We start from the raw sequence: 15062 nt of genomic DNA on the forward strand, positions 1-15062 counted from the left end.
CAGAATCAGTCAGTAAACGTAAAAAGTTGATGTTGCACTTTAAACAGTAGAAACTGTCAGCAGATCTAATGCTGGTGGAGACAATGTCCCAGAGCTTGGAGACAGTGGAAGTGAAGGCTCTGTCCACACAGGTCTTCAGGATAATGTGGGACATCAATCATGTTCTGATGATTAGATCTGAGATGATGTGGATAATAAGGAGGACTGAGCACTTTGAGCTGCTTTCAATATGAAGGTGCTTTAGAAATAAAATTGATTGATTGTAATATGTGGGTGTGTGTCAATGTGCGGTCCTCTACTGGGTGTTATAATGAGAGTTTTTATAAAGTATCCTGGAAATCCTGTTGAGAATAAATAATTCTGTGTTTTCCTCCATCTCTGAGCTATTTGTATGTTTGTATATACATAAATACACACACATAGAGTACACACATGCAAAGCTAAGGTTAAAGGAAATGACATACCAGGGATCGCCCTATTTCATGTGTAACTTAAATAAATTAAAAAATAAAACAGTTACAGCTTTTAGAAACATCTCACCTCTGTGATGGTGGAGATCCAGGAGATTTAAAGTCAATGATCTCATCCTTTGACCTGTTGCTCTTAAAGGACACACAGCTGGGTTCTGGTTCTGGTTCTGGTTTGAGTCTCTGATGGATCCTGACAGAAACATGATGATTAAAACTGAATCAGCAAAGAGGAGAGGCAGCAGCTTCATCACCACGTCTGTTCTGGCCTGATATAGTGAACGCTGTGTGAAAAGGGCTGTGGACAGTTAGAGATGGTGACCTCACCTCTGACCTTTGCTCTGGCTCTCATCTTCCCCACACAGAGTGGTTTTAGAGGGAGGGACTCCCTCCTCTCTGTCCTCACACTGATCCATGCTGCTGAATCCACATCAGCTCACACACACTTTCTAGCTTCACCTGCAGAGGAAACACACATCATTCATCTGCACATCAACTCTGATCATCCTTTACATCATTAGTGCTGGAAAAAGATCAGCTGCTCCTCCTCTGATTGGCTCTTCTTCTCTGCTTCATATCAGTGTCAGGTGAATGCAGTCAGACAGCAGAGAGGCAGAGGAAGCTGCCATCAGCTGCTGCACTTCTACTATCAGTCCACTAGATGGAGACATGGAGCAACATTTACATTCACTGATTCAACCTGAACAACAGGAAGTATTGTATTGCACAATTACACTCTACAGTGATTCACTGCTGCATCAAATATTTACTTTTTAATAATCAGACAGAAGTTAAGACCTTTCAATAATAAGATTTTGTAATAATATTTTATCTTGAAAGGAAGAAACAAACAACTCTTGGCTTTGATTTTAATGCTGGACCAGAGCTTGATGCCAGGAAACAAAAACATGAAGCAGTTTCTTCATAGAAGAAAACAGGAAACATCAGCTGTTCATCATGTTGTTTGATTCCAGTTAATCAATAATCTAATAATACTGTAGATTAGCCTTCAAGTAGCAGAGAGATAATATTTGAGGTGAAAACAGAAGTGAACCTGTTCCCCAAACATCAGAGAGCAGAAACAATCTGTTTCTGAAGAGAAAGTTCAAGTAGGCAAATGATCAAACTTACGATTTAAGAAGATCCAAAGAGTTGATGAAGATTAACTCTTTACTCTAGTAAAGAGTGAACCTCTTTACTGTGATTCTGTTGCTTCTAAACCCAACAGAACCACACCGTAAAACCAGACAGACCTGAACAGGTGTGTTTGATCTGAAAGTGTAAAGAGGAGAAATGAGCCCAAACTGGTCTGACTTGTCAGACTGACTGGGAGTCTGTTGGGTTTATTTAGTTCCCCAACCTGCAAGAATCAACCAAAGACACAAATTACTTTTTCGTAGAAAAGGGTAGAAGAGCTCAACGAAGAGAATCGCTGCCAAACGCTGTCTGAGATCAACTCCATGGGTTCTCAGTCCCCAACTGCCTTTTATTATTATGTGAACACACAAAGAGGTTGGCTTTCTCACTCAGACATGCAAACAATTGACCAATACTCTATCCTACAGGATGTTCTGGAAGTCTTTTGTTGATGTCCCATCATTGGGACACAATAATGACTACTCTCATGATATAGACAAAGATCATTGTGGCTCGTTAATACAGAAATGTGTGAGACATTTCCAACCCTTAAGAGAAAACCCTAAAAGACAGTTTAGAATATACAATAAAGGAAAGGGAAAGAAAACACACGGAATGATATGAAAACATAACCATTCAAATAAAAGTAAATGAACTAAGATAATAATTTTCCAAACAGAGTCAGAGGAACGTTTACCTGTTGACATCATTTGGATTTTGAAACAAACTCATATTTTCAGATTTTAGTGCAACACAATAAAACTGATCTCAGAGCAGCTTCTGGTTCAGGAACAATGGACCTGGAATGTTGACTTTTGCTCTTTTCCAGTATCAGGAAGATTCCAGCTACACAGATCACATTACATCAAAACTGCAGCAGCAGATCAGGAAATAAAGATGATCTGCCTACTTTTGACTATGACTGTAGAGATGATTGATGGAAAAAAAATAATTAATAATGTTTTTGTTCATTTAGCAAGTCATAGAGAAAAACCATGTTGATTTTTCTGTGATATTTTTTACCATGATATTCCTAAATTCATAAATGTCAGATATTTAAACGATTTTTCTCTAACTGAATATTTATTTTCAAAACTAAAGATTTGTTTTTGTAAGTATTTTTTTATCTCAAAACTACATATTTAATTATCTTTTTCATGTCTAGATGTTCAGTCAGACGCTCCATCATGTTGTCATGTTTCAGTTTTTCTCCATTCAGCAACAGTTGGTGAACTGGGTTTAATCCAGTTTAGTCTAATTGTCTTTCTTGCTACCAGCAGCAGAAGGTGCAACAATATGTAACATTGATGTTTAATGAGTAAATCCTTGGTGTTTATGTCCAGCAGAAACAGAAGAGGCTCCATGGGGAGATCTGTCCTCAGAATGTCCTCAGTCTCCTGTTTCATTTCCTCCCAGAAAGTCTTTATTTGTGGTCAGAACCAGAAGACGTGTGTGATGACCGACCATTCAACACATTCCTCCAACATCCATCTGTGGTTGGAATCCTGGAAATGAACGTTTTGAAAGGAGTAACACTTTATTTGACACAGTGTGTTCTATTAAATCTGGTTTTTACTTTCCAGTCAAACTCTTTGCACGTTTGATTTCCAATCCTTTTATTGTACAAAAATGCAAATTAGAAAACTCCACTTCTTGTTTTATCAATCTCCAGTTCAATCCAGTATATTTATGTTCTCAATTTTCCGAACAATCCAAAAATGGAGTCCCCAAACTGGACCATATTTATGGTTTTAACCTCTTTCCTCTTCAGAGATACCACTGCAAACTCGTATCAATGGCTCCTCAGCGTGACCAGTGGGACGCTCTGCTGGATGGAGACTGAACTACAACACTAAAAGAAGTTTTAAACTCACTTTTCAGTTAGCTAATTGAACAAATTTTATTCTGTAAGATAATAAATTGCATGGTTACACAAAACCAATAAAAAAGGTTAACTATTGCCACATTATGGAGTAATCAATCATGGTGAATATCTGCCACAAAAATTCATTCTTGAACAAGATGGCTTTTCCCAGAAGACAGTATTACATTTTAATAAAAAGTGGAGTGGAAAGAAAAACTGATGAAATAAAGATGCACATATGAAATTCACCATTTCTGGAACAATGATATTCCAACATATGTGAAGTAGATTTTTCTTTAAAGAGAAAATGTTTTATTTGCATCATACAGTGTTCTTTTATGTATCACATAAATGTAATTGTATCATAGTCAAGATGTTTTTCGGTGCAGCTGCAGAGGGTGTACAAACTAACTGAACAAGATGCGTCTGCTGAAGTTTCCCAGGCGGGTCGTCTGGGAACTTAATCTTCTCCTCTGTTAGCTGAGAGGTGAATAAAGCAACTATGTAACTCTGAGTTCGTTAGAGCAGATTTAGATTTTCGCCTAATGCAGAGTATATTTTTCCCTCTGTCTGCAGATGTATTAAAGATTGTTTTTGCTCCCTGAACTTGGACTAGACTTGTGCACTTCACACATATTCAGATGAACGTTTATGGTTAGTTCACAATGGAAAAATCTGAGTTGATTTCATCTGAACATTAATTCAATCTGGAGAGACTTAGACAGAGAAAATGGAAACCATTAGAAGAGTTTATTGACATACAAAATTTAAGTCTTTGGCGCTTGGGCCCCGGCTGAGGACATCGATCATCACAATCTTTGCGATGAGCTCGGATGAGCATTCCATATGCTGAAAGGAACGTCATCCCCCGAGACCAGACATTGGTGATGGAGGTGAAGGAAGGATGCAGCCGGAGAGCCGAGTGAGTGGAGGTGAAGGGGTGGAGGAGGGTTGAGCTCTGCTGGAAAGCAGAAGACGCCATGGACGGTGCTATTTATCAGCTGGGACTTGGACAGTGATTGGACGTGACGCGTCTTGGACCAGCGTTGATTAATCAATGGTGATGAACAGGAAGCAACGGTTGGATGATGCAGGTGGGGTTAGAAGAGACTTCCAGTTTGAATTTGCACCTTTTTCCTCACAAAGTGCAATAAGATCTATTATAAATTTGCCCAGTATAAATACACTGATTTCACTGTAAAAATTACTATTTTAGTCTGTAGTGTAAGAAATAAAAAACATTTCCATACAAGTCTTAAATACTTTATACAAAATATTGAGTGGAAATCATACACAGTGAGACAGGTTTAAAGAGACGTGACAGTCCAATGAAAACTCCAGATAAATGCAGTGATTTTATGGTCAAAAGTTACAAAAATGTGCAATAATTAAAAAAAACCTAAAGTGAAAACTTAACTTGGCACAAGGAAATATTTGCTCCCATCAACAGAAACATTGAATTACTGAGGGAAGGTAAGAGGCTGGATCTGTAGTTGAATTTCATCCATTAAAAAGCTGCTGAAACAAAAAGAGTTCAAAATAAATCGCTGTCTACAGAAAATACAAAGAAATGGTAAATAAAAAACATGGGATTGATACTCAGCATGACAGATTACATCTTACATAAAATCACTAAAATAAAAAATACAAAATGTTAAGGACATCAGTCTGGAGAAACAAGATGCAAATTATAACAATTACAAGATAAAGAGATTAAAAATAAACATAATTTTTATAATTAAGGCCACTCGTATGAAGAGCAGAATAAAAAACAAAAAAGGAGAGAAATGTAAACTTGTAATTATTCCAACTCAAGTCCTGCTGTGCAACTCAGTTTGTAACAAAACCCCAAAAAACTCAAAAATGTCAAAAAATGGATCAGAAATCAGATCAAATCTTTAAAAGGGAAATAAATATACAAAAATATAAATAAAATGGCCATGACATGCAGAAAACAGAGAAATAAAAATTACCCAATAGAGGATGAAATGAAGCGATGAGTTAAATTCAAACATTTTTCATGTGAAAACGAGGATTAGCATCGTTTCTGCATGACAAGGCATTTTCCTGCTCAAACTGTTAGAAAACAAATTGTGATTTGTAGTTTTTCTTTGCTAAGTGAAGTGAAATATTTGACTTGTGTTCATTAAAAACAGGGATTTCTTTCCTTTTACATGAACACACATTCACAGCTTGCAGAGTGTAAGGCTTGAACCACTTGGCCACACTTTGGGAGGGGTGGGTTGGATTTATTGCACAAGAACACTCGGGGCGGGTGGGTTCTTATTCGGCCCTTTGACAGGTTCTGGATGGGTTCTGTCTCCTCAGTAGAGGCGGACGAGACTTAAAAAAATGTGAAGTTGAAGAACACTGGAAGCTGGTGAGGTTTTACACAGCAGCCAAGACAGGTCAGAGGTCAAAGCAGTGCCACTGCATCAAGCAGAGCCTCATCTTCCCTCCTCTGCTGATCGGGTCTCGGACTTGAGCCGGACGAACTCCTTGGCGACGTCGTCGTTGGAGCGCTGGGAGAGGATCCGCATGGCGGTCAGGCCCGTGTCGTCCATGGAGATGCGCTGCCCAGGGGGCACCAGCAGGCGCAGTTGCCCCTCTCCATGATGTCCCTCAGCTGCACCACGGCCAGGCCCACCACCCGGTCGGCGCGGCCGAAGCAGTAGTCCTTGACGCAGGCTTGAACCTCGTAGCACTCGAACCCGTCCTGAACACCCAGAACGCTGCAGAGCGAGAGCAGAACACAGGAGTGGGAGCACATGGGCTAGGGCGCTAATTGCAGAGCTAATTCCTGATTTTGTGCTTTTTCTGAAACTTTAAAAACATTCGTACACCTAGCTTTTGATGATCTAATTTTCCATTTTAAATCAAAACATTTTACTTTGATTTGAGGTCCAAACCTGCAGTGGTAGATTACACTATTGCTAATCTGCTAATGTGCTAATAGCAGAACAAATTTGTTGTGCAACACATTTTGATTCCCCTAAATCAGTTTTCAAGATAAATTCTAAAGCACTAATGTACTTTTGCTGTTTTCTACACTTTCAGTTGAATAAAGTTTGACATCTGTAGTAGAAGGGACTTCCATTAAGCTGCTAATGTGCTAATAGTAGAGCTAATTTTAGCTTTTTTTATAACTTTTAAAACTATTGCCACACAATTAATTTCTTAAAATAAATCCAGATTTTATTTGGAAAAGTTAAATTTGAGGAAGTTCACTAAATGTTTAGCAGAAACACTAAATGAACAATTAGCTGTGCTGCTAGCGCATTAGCTGACATTGTCCAGTAATTCACAAGGACTTTGTTTTGTGTAACCAACAGTTTATGAAGTCAGAATTAAAAGAGCTTCAAATCCTAAATGTGTCACGACGTTTGGTTTTGAACTTACAAGTGAAAGGTCTCGTTGTATTTGGGAGACCAGCTGTTGTTCTTGGATTTGGTCTGAAATCGGCGCTTCTTGTCGCTGAGGTGCGGCCCGATCATCGTGACTTCCACGAAGGGTCTGAACATCCCAGACGTCTGCCACTTCAAATCACTGGCAGCAATCACTGCATCAATGACACAAACATTTAAACAGAAATGACACTGAAATGCTCCAGCTTTGATTTTTGCTTCAAAATGAGCCCAAACGGACCTTTGAGAGTAACTTTCCGCTCTCCGCTCTTGGGATGAGTGTACAGCTCAATCTGCAGGGAAACCTCTCCGATGGGTTTGTCCACACCTGAGCCTGGTTTACAGAACAACATTTGGTCCAATGCAGGCAAAGAAAACCACGTTTTATAGAGTCATGCGACAGAAACGCAGGTTTCACAAAACAGAAGAGAGAAAACGATGAAGGGAAGTTGGGCTGATGATGATTTCATGGAGACCTACCCCTGCTGGGCTGGATTTTCTCATTAGGGGTTAACCTAATACCCTTCCCATTGTGCACTGGCACAGAGGCAGCAGGAGATAAAAACAAGACAGCAACTTAAACAACCAAATCCAGGAGATAGAAGCAGCGAGGAATCTGAAACTCTCCCGTATTTAATCTTCTTTGAGGCGTTTTGGATCTACCCTGTGAATGCTGCGTGGTCACGAAGGTTTTGATGAGCGTGTCGGTGGTCTGGGTGTAGAGCGACAGAGCGTGGCGGAGCGACGAAAGCTCAGCGCTCTTCTCCAGGAAAGTCTTCTTCAAGCCGTTCCCGCCCGCATGAAAGTATTGCTGCGTAGGAAACAAAACGAGAGGAATCAGCGTTCTACAACCTGAATGATTAAACTTAAAGTGGCGTTAATCAGACTTTTAGTTAATTAACCAAAAGACTCTTAAAATGTGAATGAATTGTACTTTTCTGTTTGACCAGAGGTCAACGTTTCGCTCTCACCTTGATGGTATCCAGAGCCACATCCATGACGGCACACTGCCTGGGCGTCAGGCTTTTAGCGTCTCCTGCCATGTGATCCTAAACAACCCAAACCAAGACTTTGACTAGACCAATTCAGGAGAAAGCAAACTCAAAGGCAACCTGATACCTTCAGTTTGGAAAGGTGTCCCAGTTCTTTAGCAGCAGAAAGGATCTGTGCTCCCTTCAGGAAAAACAGAAAAATGAATGATTCTTTTAGTTTTCAGAAGCCTTGTTTCAATTTTAAGTATCATATTAGTAAAGTTTGATGGAAATGGAAAAAAAGCATCGATACAACTCATGTTCATACATAAAGTGAGTTATTTATCTGCTCTATATGTGATTGGATGATGTTCAGTTTGTTGACTAATAATTAAACTGAATATGCCACAGTCATCATTTTAAAACATATTGGATAAAAATATTTTTTGTGTTTGGTCACGTCTGTCAAATGTTTACATCTCATCATCTGACACAATTACGAGTTGATCCATTTCAAAATGGCAGCCATGTCTCCATCCAGCTGTGATTCAAATTTTGAGCAAATTTTTATAATAATGTATAAAAGAAAATGCAAATTACACTGCAAAACCATAAACTCTTACCAAGTATTTTTGCTCTAGTTTCTAGTGCAAATTTGACGAATGTGAATTACATTTAACTTTTCTTTTTGGGATAAATAAAGTATGTTTTGAATTAGAATTTAAATATTTCAGCACATTTTAAATAAGACAAAAGTAACTTAATAGTAACTTATCAGATGAAGAAGCTTGTTTTAAGTCGATAATTCCTTAATATTGATTAAAAAAAGTAGCTGGCAGATTATTTAATTTAAGGGACGAACAGATTATTGTGAAATAATCTGTTCTTTACTTAGCAACCCAAGCAAGGGCTACACAAAATAAGTTCATTACATTTATTTTGCCCAAAATTATTAATATAAAATGAGATTTTAGTCTGGTTATTATTTCCCTTATAACATTGCAAAAATATCTTGATTTAGGTGAAATAATCAATGTTGGAGAAACATTATCGTCATTGATATTGTAATAACAGCAATAGTGTTACAACAACACTATTAAATAATATGTTGTTGTAATTTCAAGGCTGCTGTTTCCTGTCAGATTCCCTCAGGTCTCCACAGCAGAGAGATGGATCACGGCGCTCTTCCTCCACCTCCTCGCCGCGCCCCATCCTCATCCTCCACCACCTCCACTGAGTTCTGATGGGTTGGTTCAGATCCTCTCTGGAGATCAGACACCAGAACAGAGGCGGATCAGAACCAAAGCCAGCAGCTCTGCTGAAGCCCAGGAGAACTCTGAGTCCAGATGTGGACCCTGGTCTCCTCCGAACCTCCTCTGTTCTGCTGTGGAGGAACTGTGTGGCTCCAGTTCTGCAGCAGGACCTTCTCAGCTGCAGCAGAAGAAGAAAGGACTTCCTGTGTTCAGGTTGGATAGAAACCTGGATATTTTCTACCTTGTGGTTCTGCTTCTAGCGTAGATGTTCTCCAGGGTTCTGATCTGGATCTAGTGGACTGTAGAGCTCATCAGGTTTCCTCTCATCCACTTTGAGATCTTCAGCCTCCTTTAGATTCAACCTGAAGCTTCTTCTGACAGATTAGCTGCAGCTGATATTTAGCATGATGTTTATTATTCTGGCCTCAGTTTTCTGTTCTTCATGTGACTCCACTGAATCCAACTCTGATGTCGTTCACTTCACAAGTGATGAAGATCCATTTTTCTTTCACTTCCTGCTGATTTCTTTCCAAAGCTCCATTTTTCCAGGAGGATCTTCAATGTTCTCTTTAGATGATGAAGGAACTCAGACTGACTCCACCCGGCTGGTGCTCCAGGTGAGCAGAAACAAACAAACCCTGAAGTCATCTCTGCAGACCAGCTTTAGATTTGGACCAACTGAACATCAAGCTTCAGTAACGTCTCAGTTAAAGTTTGTTTCCAGATCTGAGATCAGAAAGTTCTGGAACAAACTGGTTGCTCTCCAGTTTGATGATGTTTCCAACCTGAATGTTCATCCATTTTTCTTCTCTCAGCCTGGAAAGAAAATCCTCTAAATTATCTGGCTTGATAAAAAACTGTTTTATTAGTAAAATCTTGGAATCTTGACTCACTCTTTGTGTATCAGGACTTTCACCTTGCAGTTATCACCTGAAATGAAGAGGAATTGTTTATTTTTGGTCTGAGAATAAAATGTTTTGTAAGGATCATGTAATCACATCCTGGAAAATCCTTCATAGTTTATCTTTGCTCTAAAGTTATGAAAACCCGAAACCTCTCCCTTTTTAACAGAGATCAATAACCAAACACTCTGATCTTTGCTTAATCTGCCAGTTTGACAAATATAAATGAACATCGCTTCAAAATGTGTGTATTTTATACTTCTGAGTGGGAAAGTGTTTCTGAAATGGAGCAGGAAATACATTTCATAACAGCTGATTTGCATGTGATCAAGACAAGAAGGCAGCGGTCAACACACACACACCCAGTGGTGTGTTCACACACACTCTGCGGAACTTTGTGTTCATCAGGAGGTCGATTGTTTCAGGTTTGAGCTAAAACAGAAGCAGCAGCACTTCCTCTACAGGAGAAAACACACGAGGTCATGAGGTCAAGCTTTGTGACAGTAAATAAAACACATGAATAATCTCTTGGTTTGCTAAATTATAATAAAACATGATATTTATGTTATGAACAATGAAATAATTTTAGCTTGGATTGGCTCTGAACACATCATAAATCACTGATTCATTATAAAACTTTGACTAGACTCAGAGTAGACTTATGTAAATATACATGATGAAGTATTTAAATTCAGCATTTCACTGAAAAAGTAATTAAAGTGTAGATACAGGGATAAAGATTAGCATGCTAACCCTCAGGTTTCCCATCAGCCACTTGGGTTTCAGGATGACCAACTTTTTAAACATGGCTGCTAATTTTGAGCCTTTTAAACCAGATATGGACATTAATGTTCCCTGTTAGAGATTCAGGTTTTAACTTATGGATCTTTGTCAGTAAATTTGATTTAATTATTGGGGAAGAATAAAAAAAAAATTGTCAAGGAATAAACTAAAAATTAGGTTTTTGGAGGTGAAATGATTAATTGTTGAATAAAAATGGAAAATTAATCATGTAGGATTAATGAGATTATTTTATTGTGAAATTTTAAACACATTACATTTGTACTTTCACTTTGTGTAAAGAGTATTAATACTAATTGAATTCATATAAAACATGCAGTTTTTCATGTTATTGAACGTAGGCAGCCTTCAAATGAGCGGTCCTTATTTTTCTGTGATGCTTCCAGTCTCTGCGTTGTCCTGTTTCCCCTTGATTGTTCCCAGGTGTTTCTCGTTTCTGTGATTACCATCTGTGTATTTAATCCCACGGTTGTCCTTTGTTCCTCATCGGATCCTCATCGTTCTTTACGTCATTTTGTCAAGCCTGTTCTTCTGTCCACCAGGATGAACAGTTGCTACAGGCGTTGAGCCCTGGCTTCAGCTCAGCCATGCTGCCTGTTTTTGTGTTTCCACTTGGACTATTTTTTACTAATAAAACCATCATTTAACTATATCCTGGGTTTTCTGCCTGCTGCTTCACCACCAGTATACCAGCATCTCTTGATAGAGTGAAGCTATGACAGAAAACAACTGAAAAACATGTGGATCCTGGAATAATCCTGGAATAATCCTGGAATAATCCCAGCTTCCATCTTTAAAGGACTGGAAGAAGAAAAGTTTCCAAGGACTCAATCAGAATCGTTTCACGAAGAAATAGATTGTAGAGACTGAACTATCTGTTCAACAGTGAGAGAGTTTCTCTGACAGGAGGAAAAACTTTAGACTCTTTAGACTCAAATCAGCTCAGAAACACTGAAGAGGAACCAGAACTGAACCCACAAGAACCCAAATCCAGGAATCAGAGGTTCATGAATGTGGTTTGAAGGTGTGGAGGAGGATCAGTGAGTCAGAGGAGACTCTGTAGAAGGACAGAATGCCAGCAGGACAGTCCACATACACTGCTACTCTGTTAGAGACAGAGGAGAGGAGACGAGTTTTCTATGTTATTGTGACAGACAGAGAAACCATGACGATCAGAGCATCTCAGACTCCAGGAATGATCATTACATCCAAACAAACAGTCTATACTGTTTCCTTTCCTCCTGATTCTTCTGTAACTCACTGATATATAAACTAATCCTCTCCACTCAACCTCCCAGTAACAGCGACCAGTCAGACCAGTTCTACACAGCAGCTGAGGAAGATCAATCTGTCTGATGATCAGGATATGACTGAAGCTCCTCCACACATGTCACCTTCCTGTTGTCTTCAGACAGTTTGAGTTTTCTGTTCACTGTGTTTGTGTCGATGTGAGTTGACAGGAATCTGATGGAGAACAAACACAATCCAGCTGCAGTTATTGATCATTTATTGACACTTTGACTCCTGAATGAGTGATTGACAGTTTGAAGATGGTTGAATGTGAGCTGCTTTGTTGTCATGAATCAGATGAAACACACTTACATTTCCTCAGACCTGGAGTCAAGAATCGGCCTCCAGCAGGCTCCACCCTGAAAGGAGGAGGGGGGTCAGACCATCAGTCTCTTTCAGCAGCAAACATGGACATTTACATGTCCTCTCAGACACATTGTCCTCCACTGAGACAGGAACAGTCCAACATCTGGATTGCAAACTGCAGTGGATGTAGGAAGGACAGTTGGTGCTGCTGCAGCACAACTCATTTCTCCAAACAGGAAAAGCTCCAACAGAGAGGAGAAAGGAATCCCTCAGTAACAACCTGAAGAAACTCACTGAAGCCTAAAAGGACATCAGGAAACTAAGGAAACATTTCTGGAAGCTCCACCTGATTCAATAATCAGCATTAAAATACAATCAATCTAAACTCTGATCAACACCTGGATACCTGATCCATCCACACTCCCACACACAGATGAAGGAATGAAACACTAAACAGCCCTGCTGCTGAAAACCTGCTGTGGCCTCACTGTAATATTCCAGAATACAAACATTAAAAGGAGAAGCTGCATCACATTCAACAAAGATTCAACAAGAATCAAGATTTGATCTCTGAGCTCAGACTCACAAACCAGGGAGGCTTCCATCATCACACACCTCTGACAACACCTCCAACCTTTCAGCACTTCCTCGACCAACCAGCACCACCAGGTGGCGCTGCACACATTTACAATGACCCAAGAAGAAGAAGCAGCATCCTGAATCCAGCAGCTGCAGTAATGGCTTGTGAAAGTAATCCTCCCTCCACTGCAGAAGTTCTGGATGAGCTGATCTTGACTTTTTATCTTTCTCAGTAAATTTATCAGAACTTTGGATCTGAACCAGTTTCTGCTCTCATTTCTACTTTTTCCTCATCATTCCTGGATTTTTTCCTCCTTCTGGAAAAACAAGGATTTAATTTTTTCCTGATTCCATTTATATGTTTGATTATTTCCAGACGTCGCCTCCTTTAAACATCCATCTGACCAACATGAAGCTCATTTTCTTCTCATCTTTGTTCTTGGTGCTGATTGGTCTGAAGCTCCATCCAACATGGTTTTAAAGTCTTTCTGACATCAGTGGATCATCATGGAATCTAAATGCTGAACTCCTCAGACTCTTTGATGAATAATGTGACAGTTTTGAGGAAGAATCTGAATATTTCATTAATATATTTTAGCTCCATTAAAGACCCTCCACTCTTTAATTTTCCTTGTGAACCGTTCTTAGTCAGGAGAATATTCCAGAAAACTGGGTAATAATCTCTGCCTCCAGATTATTAGTCTAATAATCTCATTTCATAATCATCTGAATTCTTCCTGGACACTATAGTGTTAAATCAAGGACTGATCCATTTCCTGATCAACATCTGTTCTTGTTTCTCTTCCATCATTCAATATCATCAGTTTGTTTCCTCTAAGTATTATTTTACTGTTTGTTCATTTACATGTCTTCTGTTTTCATCCCATTGTATCTGCATTGGGATTATCTAAATATTTGATGTGGATTAACTGATTCCAATCTAACTTTCATAATTATCATCTCTACATAATTTAAGCTCATCAATTATTGTGTTTATTGCTACATAATCTAGATCAGTTTTTCTACTAGTTTCTCTGAACATAGAGAATCTTTTCTAGATGTTGCTCATCTTACTGTCACTGAAATATTTCTACTGATTCTAAAATCTACATTTGCTTCAGTACCAATAATATCTAATTCATGATGTTATTAATCTTCATATTTTAACTTCCTGTCCATCAGCCAATCAGCTTCTTGTATTTCCTCAGTAGATCCATCATGGAAGCCCCGCCCAGCCCATGATGCTCCTGGTTTGTGAAGACAGAGAGACAAACTGACTCTGATAGGAAACAGTTTCAACTGATTTTCCTCTCCAACCCTTGGTTCCACATGGAGCTATATTTGGCCCCCTGCTGATCTGAATACCATGTTATTGTGGTTCAGTAGATGGTTGGTTTTCCCAGGTTCATTCAGAACCATGTGAAAGATTCTTATAGTTTAAATGAGCTGCTGTTTGTAAAGTTACAAAACCAAAATCACAGACAAAAATTGAATTATTAAACTGTCATAAAAAAGGGGGTTCAAAATGTTACCATTCATTTATTATTCACATGGTTGTAAACTAAAACTAAACATTCAGCTTCAAACTAAATGTTTCCCAGCAGTCTGATTAAAGACATTTCTCCCTCTTCCCTCCTATATCAGACCTTCTCTGCTCCTGCAGCAGGTTCCTCCATACCTGAGAGCTTCCAGTCTCCAGTGTGGATCTTCAGTCCAGCCGACAGCAGCTTCACTCCTGAGTCTCCTGGATGATTGTAGCTCAGTCCAACTCTTCAGATGGGAGGGGTTGGAGGTCAGAGCTGAGGCCAGAGAAGCACAGCCTTCCTCTGAGACCAACAGCCCTGATAAGCTGCAGACACACAATTCATCACATGATGAGAAAATGAGAACATTGAGGTAGAAACCAAGGTCTGAACGGATGGATGGATGGATGGATGGATGGATGGATGGATGGATGGATGGATGGATGGATGGATGGATGGATGGATGGATGGATGGATGGATGGATGGATGGATGGATGGATGGATGGATGGATGGATGGATGGATGGGTGGATGGATGGATGGATGGATGGATGGATGGATGGAT

At 39.3% G+C, this 15062-nt stretch overlaps 1 protein-coding gene, 1 long non-coding RNA gene and 1 pseudogene across 2 annotated transcripts; all 3 read right to left on the reverse strand.

The window, feature by feature from the left end:
• Positions 1-560: 560 nt before the first annotated feature.
• Positions 561-1691, reverse strand: LOC129354594 (uncharacterized). Its single transcript, XR_008605166.1, has 3 exons — positions 1599-1691; positions 795-926; positions 561-660 (listed from the first exon to the last, which is right to left on the reverse strand). It is a non-coding gene; the product is annotated as an uncharacterized LOC129354594 (long non-coding RNA).
• A 3759-nt stretch (positions 1692-5450) lies between these two features.
• LOC129354581 (protein unc-13 homolog B-like) lies at positions 5451-7010 on the reverse strand (annotated as a pseudogene).
• A 38-nt stretch (positions 7011-7048) lies between these two features.
• Positions 7049-8040, reverse strand: LOC129354569 (protein unc-13 homolog B-like). Its single transcript, XM_055024033.1, has 5 exons — positions 7992-8040; positions 7844-7921; positions 7536-7683; positions 7353-7409; positions 7049-7206 (listed from the first exon to the last, which is right to left on the reverse strand). The coding sequence occupies exons 2-5, from the start codon at positions 7913-7915 to the stop codon at positions 7049-7051; spliced, it is 435 nt and encodes a 144-aa protein (XP_054880008.1). The 5' UTR covers positions 7916-7921; positions 7992-8040.
• Between the last annotated feature and the right edge of the window lie 7022 nt (positions 8041-15062).

Source organism: Poeciliopsis prolifica, unplaced genomic scaffold (genome assembly GCF_027474105.1).
Source record: "Poeciliopsis prolifica strain line A6 unplaced genomic scaffold, Auburn_PproV2 SCAFFOLD112, whole genome shotgun sequence".
NCBI lineage: Eukaryota > Metazoa > Chordata > Actinopteri > Cyprinodontiformes > Poeciliidae > Poeciliopsis > Poeciliopsis prolifica.

Bases quoted from the DNA above. Each gene is read 5' to 3' on its own strand.
- LOC129354569 (XM_055024033.1), bottom strand. From the start codon at position 7,915: ATGGCAGGAGACGCTAAAAGCCTGACGCCCAGGCAGTGTGCCGTCATG. The intron at 7,684-7,843 runs GTGAGAGCGAAA...TTTCCTACGCAG, and splicing joins TGGCTCTGGATACCATCAAG to CAATACTTTCATGCGGGCGG. The intron at 7,410-7,535 runs GTAGATCCAAAA...CCTCTGTGCCAG, and splicing joins GACCACGCAGCATTCACAGG to TGCACAATGGGAAGGGTATT.